Raw genomic sequence first — 21,592 nt, forward strand, 5'->3', positions numbered from 1 at the left:
ATTTTAAAAATGTCATATCTTCCTCATTTCTCATTATTTTATCTGTATTTTATCATTTTTGTATCGTTCTGTAGGGAATTTCTTTTTTCAAGTTGACGATGTCATGCTCTCACAATTTGCTTTTCATTTCAATCATAGACACATAAAAAATCTCATAGTTCAGCTGGATAAATATAAAACTTGTCTTAAAATCACCAAATATAAAAGAGAACAAATGTTGACTCTGATATATTATCTTGTTATTGGAAAGTGCTTTTACTTGTATTAGCTAAAGATTAGAATTTTCAGGATTTCATATACAACATATATGAAATATTGTGCGGGTATGATATCATCCATGTGTGATTTTGAATATTCATAAGGACAGGTAAAGAAAAGTTTTCCGAAAGAATGTGAAATTTCAAAATGTCATGTCTTCCTCTTTTCTTACCAGATTTTCGTCATTTTTGTATCGTTCTCCAGGGAATATTATTGTCTTTCTTTTGAAGTTTTTTTTTCATTTTGGGGTGGATTTCCTCTTTAAGATAAAGACTTGAAATGGCGTAGATAACACCCATTATTTTCCAGACATACGTTTGGTTTGTGATACGTCAAAGCATTTTGTTGTTATTGTTGTTGTTGATATTGATTGTGGAGTTGACCGTTGCTTTAATCCCAATTTTTCCTCCAGATTGTTTAGTAAGTAGATGGTTACACACAAACAGGGTCTGGAACAACGCGTCCTCTTAAAACCGCCGCAACAGCTCGGCGAAATTGGCAATGAGAACCTTCGCTCCCATCCGCCCGGGCCCGCCCGCGGTCTTACCCAACTTGAACACTTGAACACATTCACCTTTGCTTTTGTAGGGTTTGTTGATCATCAATTAACCCGTTCCATACAGTTCTGAATTCTGAAATGCCCCTAGACTTAATACGCAGGCCACGAGGTTCCAGTATGGAACAGGTGAAATTTGAAAAAAAAAAAAACCCACCAAAATCCCCAAGGCATGTCATCAAAGGTCTCCCGAATGATATAATTTGTCTACCATTCCGGTTATAGTCCAATGTGTACTTGCAGTGGGGTGCACGTCACCAGACCGACACCCACGACTCATACAGCCTACGAGTTATACAGCCCACGAGCCATACAGCTCATGAGTTCGACACTAAGCAAACAAGGCCCACGAGACCGACACATTAAACCCCGGCTGTGTTGTATCTGTCGAACTCATGGGTCGTTTTTACCAAGTGTCGGTCTCATGGGCTTTATTTGCCTAGTGTCGAACTCGTGGGCTGCATGACTCGTGAGCTGTATGACTCGTGAATGACGGTCTTCTGGGATGACTGCCTTGCAGTAGAGAAGTATTCACTCATGAACAGGAAGTGTAATTCGGAACATAATGCAAATCAAACACACAAGAATTTAGAAAAAGACTTTCCAACACCAACAGTTTATTCCCGTTTTACAGCCATGATGTGCAAAGGGAGTCATCTGAGGTATAGGCCTAGTACTTAATACTTCAATGACGTCAACAGACATGGTAGACGCACAAGCAAATTCGTACAACACATGGCATACTGTAGTACGGAAGTATTCTGTAACTTTGCCAACACGAACCAGGAACCTCATGATACTGTACATCGGCGTTTAGTGTGACAAATTCACATCTTATTTAATGGTTGCCGAAATAAGGATTCGTTATTCCGAAGGTTCGTTAATACAAAAAAGAAATAAGGCTATCATTCTGAAGTTCGTTAATCCGAAATGGGGAAAAAAACACACCAACATAATTCCCCCCCCCCATTTTTGGTATTAACGAATCTTTGTTATAACGGACATCACCCTATACAAACACACATGCATATAAAATAAAACATTGAAAGTAATATTACCAACAATATGTCAACCGTTATAATAATGATAAACGGCTCCTATATCGTTCACCGGATTGTCTGGTTCATACGTGAAAGACCTGTTAAGGAATGACTCATATCTAGTATATCTATACCCCTGAGTCGTTCTATTATATGATTCTACACTTGTATAATTATACAGCAGTATTGACAACAAATTACTTTATTTCCCCAACAGGGATTCACCTTCAACATACCAGTCCCTTTTCAACACTGCTCTGAGACAATACTACACTAATTTTACATCTGCTCTCAAGCTTCATGGGACAATGATGAGATACTATATCTAATTATCATATATAGGGTGCCTACATGCATGACAAGTGTTTTAAAAACACGAATAGGGAGAAGCCAAAATTCATCAGATCAATACTTGCGTAGCGTCATTTTTTTTTCCGATTATATTATACAGATTATTAATCATGGTCATTATTTTTCAATCGGCAAAAAGGCTTTACAGCAGCGGCTGCATTTGTGACCCGCTACAACAAAAGGATCCCAAGGTCGCTGACGGGCGAGCCAAGCATGGCCCAGAAAAATGCTATTTTCAGGCCTTTCCTTTGATCATTTAGCTTCGAAATTTCCGCAGATGATAGAAGATACATTAGACTACAAAATTATGTAAGAACAGAAATCCGAACGTTTTGACAGATTTTGGTGATCTGACTTCAAACTCGATTTTTCGGCTCACCAGTCAGCGACTTTAGGATAATTTTGTTGTAGCGGGTCACATTTAATTACCATCAAATATCTTTGTTGACAGATAGAAACAACACTGAAAGGGCGCTCTTTAAAAGGATAATGTAGATTTTTTTTTTTTTTTTTTTTAGGGGGGGGGGGAGGGGGTGGGGTAGCCTATGGGAAATAATGTCTTAACACTTTGCTTTGTTATTTCAAGTTATGCTTTCATTCATATGCGTGTTTTGCTTTTATTTTTGCGATGTGGAAGTTGTATGAAACCTAGGTTGTTTGCAATGCAATGTAATTACAATTATATCGATGTGCTGTCCTTTTTTGTTGTATTTTCCTCCTGAAAAGAAATGAGTTAACAAGATATTAATGGAAGTTTGAAGCCTTGTTTTAGTCTTAGTTGTATTGCATGAAGCTTTAATGATGTACAATGAATACAATTAGGAATCAAAGGAGTGGAACGAAAGTGCGGCATGGATTTTTCTGAAATTCTTGGTGACGCAAAGCAATCCGGTCGTAGGTCATGACTATGTTACGTCACAGAGCGTCAAGCGTGCATCTCATCATGCGTTCGTGCAATGACCCGATGAGCAAGACATTCCCGTGACGTACAGCACTTGTAGACATGGTGAGGTTACTCCCGTCCTCGCTGTACACTTCGTTTAGTTCATAGTCCCGATAGGGGGCGTCCTTTGAGCCGCCGAGTTTCACGCGAAGCACCTACACGACACAGGAGATGAAATTGCTTCAAAGACCGTCCATGATAGCACAATATATTCATTATATGTTTTATAGGCCATGGGGTGAAGCTGAAAAAGAGGCTTAGAAAATGGGTTTCGTTCCAGCAACACTGGCACTACTTTCTGAATGCGGAAATGTGATGTTTTGTACATCCTAAATATACAGTAAAAAGTTCTCCTCGAAATATCCTGCAGTTTTTGCGAAAATCCATATTTTATAAACTGCGACCAGCAGCCCAATACACATATCGTAATGGGGCTGCGGATTGTAGCATTTAGGATCATGACAGGGTAGTATCGCGGACAAACGTCAACCTTAAATCGAACAAAAATTTTTTCAATTTGAAGACCTACAAGTAAGGTTGAAGTATTGACAACAGGGTTCGTGCAAGGTTTGTTTCTACAAATAGTCATTTTCTGTTCGAATTGATGACTTAATATGACTAGGTCGAGAGGAATCTGGGAGAGCTACGCTGAATTGACGGTCAGCGCAGGCGCACACATCACTGCGCACAAATTTCGAATCCATTGACTGGATAATATGATGTCTGTGTGCGCATGCGCTGGCCGTCAATTCAGTGTAGCTCTCCCAGTTTCCTCTCGACCGAGTCACATTTAGTCATCAATTTGAACAGAAAGGAACTATTTGCTGAAGCAAACCTTGCACGAACTCTGTTATCAATACTTCAAATTTATTAATAAGTCTTCAAATTGAAGATTTTTTCCCGATTTTAAGTTGATATTTGTCCGCAGTAAAATATCCGTCATGATCCTGTATGCTACAATTCACAGCCCCATGACGCTATGCGTATGGGGCTGCTGGCCGCAGTTATGCGTAGGGGCTGCTAGCCGCAGTATAGTTCCCATAGTGTTTCTAAGCTGAAATACATATACACATTTGTAAAGCACTGCTTTTAGCCACATAGTACCTAGAAAAAAAGTGAAGTTTTGGTTTAATAGTTGCATTATATCTCATGTTTCAGCTTTTCCTGATGCTGGCTATGCAAAGAAGGACAAGAGCAAAGTGGTTCGAGACCATAATGAGAGAGAGCACTGACTAACCATCAGAGGTCAAGGCAAATGCCTTATATTCTGTTCAACGACATGTTATTAATCAAATGACTAATCATTCAAGGCAAAAAAAAAAAAAAATCAGAGCGTTTGTTTGTGTGTGTGTCCGCGTGCATGTGGGAGAATCTTATTGTACACACACACACACACACACACACCCTCACATGCACACACACATACGCACACACATAGTTATGAAGATACCCAAGTGTATTACAATATTATTCTACATGCCTTGGCCATTTATCACATCAGCATCATAAAAAAGATTATCATAAACATGAACACACACAATGATATAATACATGTATTGATCAGTGCATTACACATACACAGGTGCATAAAAACGCTGACATATTATATACACTCACACGCACATACAAACTCATTGACACACATGAGACATTACTATTAAACAGATCATATTGTTTATCAGTAAACATGTTTTTCTTTTCTTCTTCTTCTTCTTAAGAAGCTTTAATATTAGATCACATAGCCATCACGTTGTTCATGAAATATTACAGTACTTTAGAAAATGTAATCTTCATAAAATTTCCTGAAGTTTTCATTGCTATCATTAGGTTGGTGGGACACTACCTCCTTTCATGTAAGATAGCTCAAAATGATAATCAGTCAAATTTTCTAGTTTTAATAAATTTCCTGGAACATTCCATGGTCAAAATATCCTTGAAAGGGTGTAAAAGTTTTGAAAAATGCCAATATAAAATAAAGGCAATATCATAGTTTACCCATTCATGAGTGAAAACTGCTGGATTCTGTATTGGAGGCAATGTGTACCTGAAAATCTTGGAGAGAATAAATATATAAAACAGGTTTGGCATTGAAAATTATGATAACATTGCAATTAACTTCCAATATCAGAGGATCTGCGCAAATCTGACTCAACTTATGCACAATTTTCATTTGGCTGGTATTAGTTTTAGCAAACTGATTTTGTACTCACACCTACATTGTACTGACCTTTCTACATGAACATTCTATTTCAGTATTAATAATAGTAACACATTTTTCCCCCAGAGTGGGAGAAACAAATTTTAATCGTAGTCATTCAGTTTTATGAAAAAAAAAACCACTTAGGAAGACATCTTTGGAATAATTCAACCCTAATCAAATCATAATAGTGGGCAGAAATGTTTGCTAAAGGGCGAACAATCACATACTGAGGCAAGGAGTCAAAACATGTTGCATAAACATTGGCATTCAAAATACAGGAAGCAATCTGTATTACAAAGACATTTTATCATGCACAACTTTGGTAAGATGTCAATTCTTGAACATTAATCACATTGACCAAAGCATTGGTGCATATACAGTACATTCTGTTGTTTCTGAACTTTGCACTGAAGTTCTTTGTGTATGTGTGTGAATGTTTCAGTGGTGTATATATATTGCTCCATTTTATCAAGGACAACTTATAGTAACATGACAATGTTTTCATGCTTCAATATTAATCATATTGACCTATTTCCCTTGGCAAGTAATGAGCAGGTTGACTCTGTTGCAAATGATGCATTTTACAGGCAACACAGCAGAACCTGAAGAGCTTCCAGAAGAAAATCTTGATCTTGATGTGAGCGTCTTAGGGGAGGAAACAGATGATCCTGCTGACGGACCAGGCTCCTCCTTCAGCTTTCGTTTCCTAGCGAGATTCAGGCGTTTGCTATCTATAAACCTCTTGTAGCGCGTTTCATGGAATCCTATTTAATACAATGGAGAAATGAACAGCAATGATTAGCTGTTGGATTTTGTTAGGGGGAAAAAAGGCTAAACGCTAGGGGGAGGGGTTGAACATTACACTCAATATATCATTAAATGTACGGTAGACTATTGACTGCCAATATTTGAATCTTGTAATTACCAATAGGCCCTAGTACTATGCCAGGAACACCTCATGATCATTGTCATCATCAACTACTTCAACTTGTACTTGCAGTGCAATTACTGATTTTAAATGACATCTACAGCTTTCAGCACCTGATCACATGCAATATCAATTATCATAATTATGAATACAACTGCCTTATCATCATTAATACTAGTACATTACTAGTAATCCTTGGCCTTTCACTATCACCACCACCCACTGCTTTATAATTTGGCACAACATAATGGTAATCTTATGTTTTAGGGAGTTTAATTGTTGAAATCATGTTATTGTCATTGTTGGTTTTTTAGACCTATTTATATCAAATATTAATAAGTTAATTTAATGAGATGCTAAATGTGTATTTTGAGGGGGGATTCGCCAATTTCGGGGTGAGAGAGACAGGATAGATTTTTAATATTAATACTCCATGGCCATGATTATGAAAATATGAATTTACATGCAGTTTAGACCTTTTTCAATCCAGTCCTGTGTGTCAAGATTTTTACAAAACAATATCACTGATCAGCTACATCAACCTAACCTGGGCTGTAACGTTACATAGAACAACATGTAAAATTCATCTAGGCTACATTGATAACGGCGCTATGCCATGCCAAGGTGAAATTCAAGATAATTTATCTAAAATGTAACAGACACGCTACTAAACGGCTAAGCTACAGCATTAGCGTCCATTGTAATATACACAAGCAACGTTCATAACTAACATAGCTAACGTTGTACTTGTACAGTCATCATTATAGCCATATTAAAATATGAGACTGCACTGCCGTGTCGACTGCTACGACTGTACGCACGTAAACTAACCTGTAAATCATCCTATGTAGGTTGCAGTCAGTTCCCCTGAGCAGATGAATCACTTCGTTCTGGTCTGCGATTTCACGGTCTTCCCCACTCAATTTGATCCACTCTTTGGCACACAAAATAGGTTTCGTCTATCTTAGGTTTGTCATAGCCGTGAAATTTTCAAACTTCATCGATGTTACATGCATAATAACGCATCTTAAAAGTTTCGGCAGAGCAGACGACGTAGACGCGTCGACAGGCTCACAGGGGGCGGCCATTTTGACTCGTAAACAATAATTCTCGATTCGGATTGGATAACATGCATCACATGATCGTTCGCGAATGAATATCGTACACGGCAAAGTGTACATATTCAGCTCCTCAGTGACAAAAAAGTTCACTGTTTCCCCCTAAATTACAAAAAATACTGCAGGAGGGTTTGTGTCGAACTTTTTCCTGTAGCCTTTTTGGTTATTTGTTTACACGTAGCTGTGGAGATATTTTAGTGCCGCAGTTGTCGGAACGAAACAAGCGAAAAAACCAGCTCACCCCATGGCCTATTAGACATAGATTGTCCCTGTCTGATTCAAGCCATTCTTTTCTATTTTGAAACTGATTGTGGAATTGATTTTTTTTTTTTTTTTGTGCTCTCGACGCCAATTTCGCCATCCAATCGTGTCAGGAAGTAGAGTTCTCCCTAATGGCTTCAATACAGGCAATAGGCAACTCACTCAAATACAGATATTAAGTAATGTCTGTCTGTCTATCTGTCTCTCTGTTTTTGGATTATCATTATTATGTAATATATTGTGTAAGTAGTATGCATGTTTGAGACTAGACACATGTACACGCATATTATGAGATAATTATCTATTTTGTTCTTTCAATACTGAACTCTCTCTCTCTCTCTCTCGCACACACACACACGTGTACACACACACACACACAAACACACACACTCACATGAACAGATAAACCCCTCTCTTCTCTCTTTCTGTCATCATCGAAACTTTCCACAGAAGCAGAGTAATAAAATGAATCGAAAGGACCTCTCAGTACCTGAGAAGCAACCCGGACATCTTCGTGGTCAATATACGCCATAGCGGTGTGGCCCACCGCTATGCACCCAAGCCAGAGATCGCCGTCTGCGTCCACGTAAATGTTGTCCGGCGACGTCCAAACATCTATGGACTGGATCGCCTGAACGGAGTTATTTCGAAAGAGGGACCTTGGTTTGTAGAGGGTAATGCAAGTTGGGAATTTGAAGTTAACTCACTATTCAACTCAGCGGCTGAGCCAGATGGGCTGCTATGGTAACCTTGGCTTTAAAACGGGCATAGCAATCTTCATGGCGGACGACAAACTTTAACGAGAATAAAACCCAAGAACGGTGATCATCATACAATTCACGTGATGAACGAACATAAGTTGAAAACAACATGATACAAGAAAGACAAATAATTTTGTTAAAATGTTTTTGTAACTGTCTGGCTCTTATTACAGCTGCTTTTTTTTTTCAACACGCAATCTCAAGCTGATAAATAACTTGTTCAGATATTATTAGTAGCAATGCTCATAGTTTGGCGGTTTGAGAAGATACACAGACTCATTGATCTCTATATGAGAAGTAAATCTCATTGGCCCATCCATGCTGCACAAACAAGTGAAGCCGCCAAACTGCGATTTTACCACACACACCCTATGGGTATTTGCATGCATTTTCAAATGAGACTGTAAGGATGATCACGTGATGTCGTGAACGCCGTACACAATATGTATAATGGGCAATATGCGTGGTAAAATGGCGGTGCAGTGGTTTCAGAGCAATCAACCTATAGGATATCGAGATATTTCCTATAGATGTCAGTGCAGGGACTCGACTTACTTCGTTCCCTTTGAGGCTGTTGTCCGCCTTATTCCTTTCGTATACCTGAACTCTCCGTTCAAAAGGTTGGTCGACGTAAAGATATCTGGAAAGCAAAGTAAATAATAAAAAGCACTTGTGACGATCTCCTCTTGCACATGTTCGTCAACTGCGACCATCTTATCAAGAGTCATCTTACAATTAAAGGAGGATGAATAGATAAAAAAAAAAGGAAACACATGCAAACTCGCAATATTGTGGCGGCTCAAATTGGCGAAGGTTTCATACAATAATATTCAATGTAACAACTGTTTGCTATTTCCGTTCAGGTTTGTTTATCAAGAAGAGAATCAGTTTTGTCTCCTCCTGTATAATTTGCGCCTCCAGGCAAACCACATTAGCGGTTGTTGTTATTGTTGTTAATAATGATAATAACAATAATAATAATGATAATGATGATAATACTAAATGGTTAGTTATGGCAGGGCTCCACACTAACTTTTATTTTTGGTGGCCCAAAGGCAAACATCCGACCTTATTGGTGGCCCGATCAGGCCACCAAATTCTTCATTTCTGAAATTTTGGTGGCCCGACGTGCGTTTTTGGTGGCCCCGGGCCACCGGGCCACCGTTAGTGTCGAGCCCTGGTTATGGTGAACACTTTCTATTGTCTAGAATCGCGATTGCAGTTTCTGTCCAATATTTGTAAGCCACGTTTTCGGCGTCTAACGTTAAACAGTTATTCGCATGAGTGACTCTTGGGTCTAGTTGTGTTTAACGCAACTCATTCACAAATTGCTCTTCATCGACGAAAATAAATAACAATAATTTCAGTGTTTAAGTAACAGCCATGATTAAAAAATAAACCATACTCGGATAGGTTATCTTTAGCTCTTACCAGCGTAGCTGTGAAGTTGTATTAATTTAAAAAAGCTCCTACATTGTTTACAACAACATCGTTCAACCGTCATGGAAAATGCATGTTCCGTGATTATTTTCTATTTTGTTCATCAAGTGCATATCCTTGGTTAATTCCTGGAACATTTCTTGTATTAATCTGTCATCCCTTGTAGGCGGATCGTGATACTTAGGACCAATGAGATGAGTTTAGCCAAGATGACAATCATTTTTAGCTAATCTCAGGACTTCCCCAAAAGTAATCATTAAATGGGATGGAGTTTCAATGAGATAGTCCCGTTGACAAACTGGTATTATTTGACGTTCCGAATGAAGTACATAATTTATTATCCACCATCTGTGACAACGTAGCAATTCATATTACATGTTCCAAGAATTGATCGAATAGTTTATACGCATGTACCTTCTGTCAGGAGACATATCAATGCCGTTAGGTTCAAACAGCGCCTCAGACACCTGTCGACAGGAAGTGACGTCACAGAAGAGGACATATCCGGTCTTCAGCATCAGCAGTGTTTTGGCCAATCGCAAGGTAGGATGTAGAGTGTCCGCCTCATTCGTGATGTAAAACGAGTCCGGGCCTGTCGCTACGAGATTATTCACGCTACATGTTTTCGTTTCGAATAAAATGATGCATAATGGGTATTACAGAGATTCATCAAACAGAATAGGAAAAAAAGTCTTGTTCATGTGAATATAAGCGTCACAATCATACGTAATGACGTACACCACCCGCCGTCAATAACAGCAACTACAAAGAAAGGATTTTTCTTTTGTAACCCTTTCTAACGATATATATACTTGTTTGTCTTTCCGAAACAGAAGATAACATAAGTGACCGAGTATTCACTATAATTTCTTCAAATCAAATCCAATACGATAAAAAAAAGAAAAAGGAAAAAAAAAATCTCCACTGCAAACGTGTTGATCACAGAGCTGGATCTATATCTAGTTGGTAAAATTATTTCCATTCATTTTTTTTTCAATGAACATGTTATCAAAGATTTCTGAACAACATGAAATTCACCAAACTGCGTATAATACCCCGATTTCACAGAGATTTTTCCTCATCTGTCACTCGTCGGACCATCAGGTCAGTGTCAGACATGTCGGGCGGTGATCCGATGGGGCAAGATCATCCGATTAGGATCACCCACCACATGTCTGACACTCACCTGATAGTCGACCAACACGTGTTTGTCAAGTCGGATCCATCGGACCGCGATTCGATACACTTCGGTGGCTGGCTGGAAGCAACAAACCGATGAGAGAATTTCCATGTAGAATGGGGGTATAAGATCGACAATCGCAGAACAATGTACAGCAATTAAAGCTCCTTGACAAAAGAGAGGGAATAAAATTGGAAATTGAAAAAATGAACTCATAATGCTTTATAAAAAAATGCAATTGTCAATTCTGACCTTATCATTAGAGGATCTCTCCTGGACTTCACGAAAGACAACGACATCGAACTGCGATGAAATTCAAAAATGTCCACGACATCGTACCCGACGTAGTGGTTGATGACAAAGAAGTATGTCTTCCCTACATGACATGGGAATAATGTGGTACCATTTACAACAATCTGCCAATCATAAAGAATGTTAATCAGTGGATGGTCATAGATATGCCTTTGACTACATAGGTGATTTTCACCTTGTCACGTCTTAATACTGGACGGCGGGGGACATGAGAGGTTTGTGCGTGTGTGTGTGTATGTGTGTATTTTACCTAGCTGTTCTCAGTGACAGGAATATGTACAAAAATATTGATAAACGATGTACTACAAAATCACACGAAATGTAACAAATTGTAGAACTATACACGCTAACAATAGCTGAATAATGATGTTCTTGGTTGTTGGTGAAATGTTTTCTATGGAAGTCCCAACTTTCTCAGCTCAAACTGTTTGAAAAGGGACGAATCATTTTTTTTTTTCATCTTTTTAATTCTTTGGATGCACATGTAGAAGCGCATTTGAAAAATACCTGCGTTGTAGACGATTCAAGTTCAAGTATACTATTATCCACCATATTTTCTGACATAAAGTGGTACAAACATGGTCACTGTTTTGGGGTAAATGTGAGCTTTGATTATCCTTTTCCCGACATTTTCCTGCTTTCTTAAAAATATTTCAAACAAAAGTTGCCAAGAAAGTTACCCGATTTCGAGTCTTCGTACGCGCTGATTCCGTGTGGGTGAAGCTGTTTGGTGACGTCGAAGTCGCCCGTAATCGTCAGCTCTTTGGCCCCGTCGTCGTGCCGGTTGACATCGTAGGCGTAGATGTGCCCGGCAGGTGTACCGTCCACGCGATCCTTGAACGTCAAGTAACCCTGACAATAGGGAGAAACGTAGTACCTTATAAAAATGTCAAAATAAAGCATAAATATAAGAAGATAATAATCACTAATTTCTCAATTAACCATAACTGAAAGACGGTTTATTCTAAAAACATTTCTTCATTCTGACTTTTGTCATTATTTTGTATATTTCACAATATACTTAACATTGATTATACTGATTATCATTTTCACTTTGACTATTTCTATGTCTATTATATCACATCTAAGAACTGTATTTTTGAAGCATTAATGTAGACGAAATACAGATATATCAAGTCATTATTCCCCACTTTGGGGTTTGTGCATAAAAACGTCTCTTTTTTTCTCACCTATCATCGCTTCTATTGTCGTCTCTTTCCTCTTCTACGTTTCTTGACATATCTTCGATTGTTTTAAACGATCGAAAATATTTGTTTTTCTTTTTTTTTCCAGCGTCTTTCTGCTGCATCTTATGGGCTTGAACATGTAGTTTTCTTTGCTCCTTTGATCATGAAGAAGAATGTTCTTGTCCTAGCCATATATGAAAACCCGAAATTCCCCGGTGACGTTGAATTTTGTTTACCGATCAATGACATTGCTTAATTAGTCTACTTGTAATTTTCATATCATTTTATTGAAATAGTGCAGTTATATTAAAACTTTCAAACTGAAAATATTAAATCAAACGAATATCAACACTATTATGTGCTAGGGAGTGACACATGAGGGCTCACATGCCCCCGGGTAATAGTAAGGAATTTCACTTTTGTAAGCCCTGGCCAATGTGTCACTCCCTGATATCTTTTTCATATACCTTTGTATGTATGTTATATTGCAAATTTATGGTCACTAAATAACTGATGATAATCATAACAATTATAACTACAACTATATGTTTGCATCAATTTAACATAAAATGATTTGGAATGATATTGAGTACATTTTCATTTCATTTCATCTCATTTCATTTATTTCATTTCCAACAACATTTTCATACACAAAATAACACAAGATCAATGCAATGTAGTAACAAAGAAAATACGTGAAGTTGACAATACTACGCATCACAAAAGCAAAGTAAACAATGAAAATTGAATTGAAACTAAAGTTGCAGGAAATGGAGGAGACATGCTAAAAAGCTAAGCTTGTATTTTGCAGTCTCCTCGTGGACAAAAGGACTAAATAACATCAAAAAGCGATTAGCTAGACATAATATAAAATGTGTACAACACATACAGACCTATACATATAAACAAACAAACAAACAGACGGACAAACACAAGCAACCTCTCTTGTAAAGAGAAAGATAGAGAGAGAAAAACAAAACACAGTAAAGGAAAAAGAGGAAAAGAGGAAATTACTTTGAAAGAAGAAACAGAAAGAGACAAGAGAAAGGCGAGAAAGGAGAAGAGATGAAAGGTCTATACCAGCACACGCGAGGCACATGATGCGGTGGATCACCGAGGTATATGTACATAATGTAGGAAAGGAATAGATAGAAGAAAAGAATGAGTATAACGAATAAAAGAGAGCTCAAAATTAAGGCTAATTAAAATATAACTCATTCAACTATATAAGAATTTATGAACAACTTCTTCAGTTTAGATGTGAATGTGTTTAAACTTAGAACTTGTTTCATACTATTATCGAGAGTGTTCCAAAATTTGGGGCCAGTAAAAGAAAACATAGATTTAGCACACATAGTCCTAGTTAATGGCAAATGAAATGAGTTGGATTGCCGGGTAGGATAAAAATGAACAGATCTGTTTTTAGTGAACATGGACTCAAACACAAATGGGAGAGAATTATTGGTAAGTTTGTACATGAATTGTCCTAGGTGTAAAAAATACAAATCTTTAACTTTTAAGATTTTGTTTTCATGAAATAATACATCAGTATGTTGTTGTTGTTATTTTAAAGATCGAAAGAAGAGAGAGAGAGAGAAATGGGGCCCTATACAAATAATTTGCCCCAGACAGCACTTATAACATAAAACAAACATTATAGATCTTAAAGAGATATAAACAAGAATATTAAATGCATACCAAGTCTCCTCGAGGGAGCTCATATCGTCTCCACGAGGGAGCTCATATTGTCTCCACAAAGGAGCTCATAAAGTCTCCACGAGGGAGCTCATATTGTCTCCATAAAGGAGCTCATTACGTCTCCACGAGGGAGCTCATATGATATTGATGAATACCTCATATTATTCTTCAGACAAACTCAAATAATTACACAATACACGCGCGCGTGTACCGCACACTAACTCATCCACGTGCACACACTCAACCACATACACACACCTTCAACCACGCACAGACACATCCATATCATGGTTCAACCCAAAATAATGTACAGTATTTAAATAGAGCACACACACAATGATATGTTTTTTACAAAATAGATAAAATTACTATAACTGTATCATTGTTTCGAAAGAAAGAAGAAGATGAAAAAATATATATATACAGTGTTTATATCAAGGAGCTCTAAGGCGTTGATACAGAAAAATACTTGCATATACAGAAAAATATTTGCAGTGTTTATATCAAGGAGCTCTAAGGCGTTGATACAGAAAAATATTTGCAGCAAACAACGGAGAAATATGATACAGATATAATCCTGGAATCAAAGACGTATGAGTATACCTGCGGGCTTCAAGCCCCAAAAAATAAAAAGTACAATTTAGTGCCAGAAAGTGGGAGTCATAATAATCTTCAAAATAAATTCAAACCATAGATTTAAAGTATTAATTAGGTGCAGGCGACTCATACGAAAGGGGATTAACAAATATTTTTAAGTTGTTCTCACCACAAAAATGATGAAAGGTGTATCATTTATAAAATTACACTATAGGTATATGAACGAAAGGATCCCCTGTTCTTGCTAGGGAAACGCACGCAAGGAACGTAAGACAATATACATGAATATGTTTTATATAATAGAGACCCATTGAGGGAGATGCCGGGATCTGCAGCAGCGAGTGACTCCCCAAACCCGCTTGCTGCAGATTCCGGCACCTATAGGCGAGGTGGACGGATGGAGGCCTCGACGTGACGGCTGACCAATTCAAAGGTGGGCTTGTTGTCGGAGGGGACCGGAGAGCGATGTCCGCTGCGAATGTCGTGAAGGTCTATTACGCTGAGGATAGGGGAGAATGAAAGTCCTTCCCCTGTGTACTGGGAAGGGGAAAACGAGACTAAATAAAACATAAGTGAGATTTATCACAATCAAGCATGAAAAAAAGAAAGAAAAACAAAACAAAACAAAACAAAACAAAACAAACAAACACAAAAACCCACATATCATTGATAAGCAGATATATGCCAACATGACGTGTGTATAGGCAACTCGCAATTATTTATGAAGATGTATGATACATGTACATACCTCTTCAAATGCATTCCACAGCAACGTGGGAGACATTATTAATAAACAAGTAATTGATAATACCAATAATGCATAATAACATATAATACGACTCACAAAATATCTTGAAATCTACGTTTGCAAAGTGATAAAGTACATGTACATTCTGCAAGACTTTGCAAAGTCCATGCTACAGCAAAGTTATGCAATCTTAAATACTGTGATATTTGTTGGTTTCCTTGACATAGGCAATAACTGCGTCCAGAGCTTTGTGATTTGCGAGTAAATCAGAGATGTTTAGTGATTGCTTATGGATAGCACGCATGAGATTTGTACGTTGATTTGTGTGTTGTTTGCAGTGTAATAGATAATGTTCCACGGTTTCCAGTGCATTGCATATTGAGCAAAGACCAGTGGGAAGCTTACGGATAATATGATAAAAAGTTGCTAATCTGGCTCTGCCCATGCGGAGTCGGTGAGTTATTATTTCATCACGTCTATTCAGACTTTCAAAGGTGAAGGTGTTTGAGGCACAGGGTTGGATGTTGAAAAGATGGCGTCCTTTCTTAGACGAGCGCCATAACGCGTTCCAAGCGTCAAGACACCTATGTTTAATTACATGTCGTATATCACCAACACTTAGAGGAACACTGATTGTAATATTCTTACGTAAACTTTGTTTGGCAAGATAATCGGCTTTTTCGTTGCCCGCTAGACCACAGTGAGCTGGTACCCATGCTAAAGTGATGTCACACCCATTCATTACAAGATTTGAGCATTTAAGAAGGACTTCATTGGGAAGGTCAAGGATATTTGAGGTGTGGTTATTCAAAAGTGTCAAGGCACTGAGAGAATCTGAGAAAATAACAGCTCTGAGAGGGGGAGAGGATTCCAGCCATGATAGGGCAAGAAGAATTGCTACCAGTTCTGTACGACAAATTGAGATGGGTGAAACCCTTTCACTTATTTCATGACGATAGTGAGGTACGTAAATTCCAATGCCAGAACAGTTAGTGGAGGGATCATGGGAACCGTCAGTGTAAATTGTCAGGTGGTTTGAATATGTGGTCTTTATGGTTTGAAGAGCAGTTTGATGTTGCGCTGAAGGGAGGGCGGTCTTGGGACATGAGCTGTGAAGAGAGAAGTCAATATTGGGATGTTCTTTGGACCAAGGGGGACTGGGATAAACATGCATTGGTTGCAGCTTTAGGAAAGTGTCCGTAAGCGGCTTTACTCGGAGAGCGAAAGGAAGTTTGTTTTGTGGCCATTTATTCGAAGAGTATTGCCAGCAGTTGACAATGGCTTTTCGGACGGGGTGAAGTGGGGACAGTGTGTATATGTAGGCGCAGTAATTGAAGGCGGCCCTTTCACGGCGTATATGGAGTGGTGGTTCGTTACATTCTACTTGAAGTGCATGCAGGGCGGTGGATGGTAGCGCGCCGGTGCATATTCGAAGGGCATGGCCCTGTACTGTATCTAGTTTGCTTGAAAGGAGCGGGGATAAAGAACCATAGATTTCACAGGCGTAGTCGAGATGAGGGCGAACTAGAGACCGGTAGAGTAAGAGAAGGATTTGTGTATCGGCGCCCCAGTTTGAACCGGTTAGCGAACGGAGGAGGTTTAACCGTTTGTTGCATTTCATTAAGATGTCTTGAACATGAGGGGACCATGACAAGGAGTAATCAAGGGTAACCCCTAGGTATTTATGAGAAGGGACGACTTCAAGCGGAGCGTTCTGGAGACGAATGCAGAAACCTGTGGGAGAAACTGGGCGAGAGTGAAATATAACCACTTTAGACTTATTAGTAGACAGAGAGAGTCCATACTGTGTCATCCAATCAGAGATGCTATTCACATCGGACTGGAGTTTTGTATTGATGTGACGAAGACTGGTAGAAGAATGCCATAAAGCGATGTCGTCAGCATACATAGACACGTTTGATGCACAATAATGTATAATTTCATCAATAAACAAATTGAATAATAGAGGACTAATGACGCTACCTTGCGGGAGGCCAGCTTGGCATGTACGAATGTCTGAAAGTGTGGAGTTTATTTGCACCTGAAAAGTTCGTGAGTCCAGAAAACTTTGTACCCAGCTTAGAAATCGGCCTCGAAGTCCCACTGAGTATAGTCTGGAAAGCAGTACCTGATGATTAATAGAGTCGAAGGCTTGACAAATGTCAAGAAAGATAGCGACCGTATATCCTTTACTGAATAGGGATTTCCTTACTTCGGATTCTAAGCAAAGGAGATTATTGAGAATTCTACGATGTCGGAGGAAAGCTGACTGATGGGAAGAAATTAAATCATATTTATCAATAATGTACGAGAGTCTACGGACAATCATACGTTCCATGAGTTTACATACAATAGGTGTGAGAGAAATTGGGCGGTAGGAGCTGATGGAGTGTTTGTCCTTGCCAGGCTTTAGTATGGGCTTGATAATGGAGTGTTTCCATTGGGGCGGGATCACAGACGTTTCCCAACTCATGTTAATAATCTCTAACAGAGAGCAAAACATATTGTCATTTAAATGGCTTAACAACTGTTTGTTGATTCCATCGCCCCCAGGGGCTGAGTTTTTGGAAGCTTTGATCGCCATTTCGAGCTCTTTGGGAGTGAAAGGAGCGTTGAGAGGAGAATCATTGTCATGTATATAGGATGGGGGTTGGGAAGTAGGGAGAGGGAGAGTGGGAGTTAAAGAAGGCTTTTGAGAGAAAGCAACTGCCATAGCATTGGCGATACAGTGGGCGTCATGAGTATAAGTATTGTTTATAAGTATGGGTGGGAAGGTACTCCTGGTGTTATTGTTAGACAATAGTTTTACTTTGCACCATACATCTGAGAGTGGGGAAAAACGGTTCAAAGAGTTGCAAAAAGTAGTGAAATGAGAACGTTTGGCTGATATAATGGTGCGCCTGGCTGCAGCATTGAATTGTAGATAAGTGATTAAGTCATCGTAAAGATATGACTTATGAAGCTTGCGTTTGGCACGATGACGGTCGCGGACAGCTCTCGAACAGGCCGCCGACCACCAGGGAAGAGGTGGGCGACAGGTCGGGGTCTGGAGGGGAATAGAAGCATTAGCAGCTTGGGTAATACATTGTAGAAAAAGATCATACAAATCGTAAATATTTGCTGGACGGGAGCTGTGTGAATGATGTAACAATTCTAGTTCACGCTGAAATAATTCCCAATTGGCTCTTCGAAAAGCCCAACGGGGCGGAAGATTGTCATGATTTTGAGAGGAAGCGCTAGGTATGGAAAGTCGCTTTAATGGCAAAGTAAAATGAACACTGCAATATATAAGGTAATGATCACTCCCGAGGGAAAACGGGGATACCGACCAGTTACAGTGGGGGGCTAATGACGGAGGAACAAGAGTGAGGTCAATTGATGTGGAAGATCCTCTAGCAATGTCAAAGCGTGTTGCTGAGGAATCGTTAAGCATAACAATATCGTGATCATTGCAAAATTCAAATATGACTTTTCCGTTGAGGTCCATAGTGGTTCCTCCCCATGCAGGATGGTGGGCGTTAAAATCTCCTCCAATGACATAGTATGGCAGGCAGTCGACTGTAAGTGAAAGTAAATCTTGTGTGGACAATCTTTTTATGGGATTGTAAAAATTTATCACAGTGACAGAAACATTTCTATACAGAATATTGACTTTTAAGCCCTCTAGCTGAGGGAAATAATGAACATTGCTGAAATTTACGTCTTGATGAATAAAAATTGCACAGCCACCTCCACGTGATGAGACGCGATTGCGCCACAGAGCAGTATACTTAGGAATGGAGAAATTTGTGTCATCGTGACACCAGGTCTCTTGCACGAGGATAACATGTGGGGGAGAAGGGGAAGAGTAGATGTGTTGAGTCAGCTCCGCGCCATTAGAGGGGAGCCCTCTGGCGTTCCACTGCCAAATAATGAGGTTCAGATCCATTATTGGTTCTGGTGTAGGAGTTCGAATATCTTTTCCTGGGAAACGACCACATCGAAACAAGTGTTTGCAGATTGAACAACTAACATGATTCTCTTGTGGTCAGAATCAGCCGCATGAAGATTGTTGATAACTGTGCTCACAAAGGAGACTAGTTTTTCTACTAGGAGAATGGATGTTGTAGGAGGGAGTTGCCGTTTGTTAGTTTGAGTGGAGGCCGTATTTGTATCTGTGGGGACTGGGAGGCTTCTGTGAACCTGGGCCCTGTCAGTAGCCTGTTGGGGTTGAGTAAATGCATGGGTCACATTCACAGTGGTAGGATGGGAGCGAGAAGTAGTGATGGAGGAGGTGGTAGGGTTGGACTTGGAGTTATGAATGGGAGCAGGTATGGTGGATTGAGGAGGAGAATCGGGCACATGAGGACCTGGGAGATGTTGCGGGTCAGATTGATCTGGGTTAGAATTCATAGCCTGGGTGTTGGATTGGGTAACCTGTAATTTTTTGGCAGCTTCAGCGTAGGAAACATGATTCAAAGTGGAGTAATTTTGCACTTTACGTGCAAGTTTGAACTTTGGGCAACCTGCGTATGCCGCGCTATGGGGGCCCCCGCATCGCAGACATTTTGGATTGGATTTGGACGGGCAAGAAGAGAGATCATGGTTTTCTCCACACCTTACACAACGCTGTTTAGATCTACATGTATCTTTTGTGTGACCAAACCTCTGACAGTGAAAACAGCGAGAAACAGGGGGAACATATACACTTACTGGGAAAGTTTCGTAGCCAATGCACACTGATTCTGGAAGTGAGGGGCAGTCGAAAGAGAGAACAAGTACATTGGTTGGGGTGGGACCATCGTTTGATCGCTTTGAGATGCGCTTAACTTCGGTCACATCCTGGCCCGCCAGCGCCTCCTTGATGTCTTGTTCCGTTAACTCGGGCGAGACGCGTTTGATGACACCTTTTAGAACAGGAGAGAATGACTTGTCGTTAGTGACACGAATTGGGGTTTTGCAGAATTCATTCAGTTCCATAAGAGTACGAACCTGTTTAGGATTGAAACATTTGATAGTGAAGGATTTTTGTTTGCGTTGGACTTGAGACACTTTTCCTACTAGCTTGTTTATTTCACGTGCGATCTGGATGGGGTTGATGAGAGTAATGTTTTTGACTGTGCCAATGATAGTTACATGCGGGTTGAAGGGAGGACGGGTGGGTGTGTGAAACAGATCAGATTCGTCATCGGAGTAGGGTTGGGAATTCGGTCGTTGTCTTTTTCGTGATACTTCAGTAAAGCCAGTGTCGCGGATAGGAATCGGAGTGGGGTCAGGTTCTATCTCTGAGAGGTTGTTGGGGTTTTCTTCGGAGTCATTAGCGGGAACAATGAGGGGAGGGACGTCCTGAATTCCAGACATGGCCGCCATTGTGACGGCCATGTAGGGAGAGGATCGAGTGGGGATAAACAATAGAGTGGGGCAGGGAGAGGCGAAATGAATAAAAGGGAAAAGGAGGACTAAAGGCGCACCGGACCGAATACGAAGAAAAGGAAAAAACCAGGCAATGACAAGAGAGACCAAGCGATAAGGAACTCTAAAGAAAGTATGAGGCCTCTCAGTTATAAAGTAAATAGGTCGGATAGTATAGAACAAAGGGAATTACAAAAGAGAACGCGTGTATAGAGGAGGTGAGAAACAAAATGGCAGCTACATGTAGCTACACACTATAGCTTTGGCAACGTGCAGCGACCGAACACTGCAGTTTACACAAGTATACACAGAATCAGATGTATTTTGACACCTGGGTGTAAATACACAGTGGATATATAATAACACAATAACAGACAGATAATACTTTCCTTTCACAAATAAACTACAGGTGAAGTCAATCAAAGATATAGATATATGGATAATACTAATAGTGGATACTATAACTCAAAACAGAGGAAAATAGGCCTACACATCTAAGACAAAAAGAAAAATAATAATTAGACAATATACTGTTCGCTACAATGAATGATAAATGATCTTACGAAGTATATAACATCAACACAACAAAGTAGTAAAGTAAGTGATAACATGTATAAATCACG

General features: G+C 39.5%; 1 protein-coding gene across 1 annotated transcript; it reads right to left on the minus strand.

Moving 5' to 3' along the window:
* Positions 1–2,819: 2,819 nt before the first annotated feature.
* On the minus strand, positions 2,820–20,927 carry LOC140235893 (mechanosensory abnormality protein 6-like). Its single transcript, XM_072315885.1, has 11 exons — positions 20,636–20,927; positions 20,271–20,464; positions 19,591–19,778; positions 18,546–18,624; positions 15,254–15,367; positions 12,029–12,200; positions 11,289–11,412; positions 10,271–10,471; positions 8,972–9,056; positions 8,146–8,286; positions 2,820–3,303 (listed from the first exon to the last, which is right to left on the minus strand). Exons 1-11 carry the CDS (start codon positions 20,925–20,927, stop codon positions 3,121–3,123), a joined length of 1,773 nt encoding a protein of 590 aa, XP_072171986.1. The 3' UTR covers positions 2,820–3,120.
* Positions 20,928–21,592: the final 665 nt, after the last annotated feature.

Source organism: Diadema setosum, chromosome 12 (assembly GCF_964275005.1).
Source record: "Diadema setosum chromosome 12, eeDiaSeto1, whole genome shotgun sequence".
NCBI classification, from domain to species: domain Eukaryota; kingdom Metazoa; phylum Echinodermata; class Echinoidea; order Diadematoida; family Diadematidae; genus Diadema; species Diadema setosum.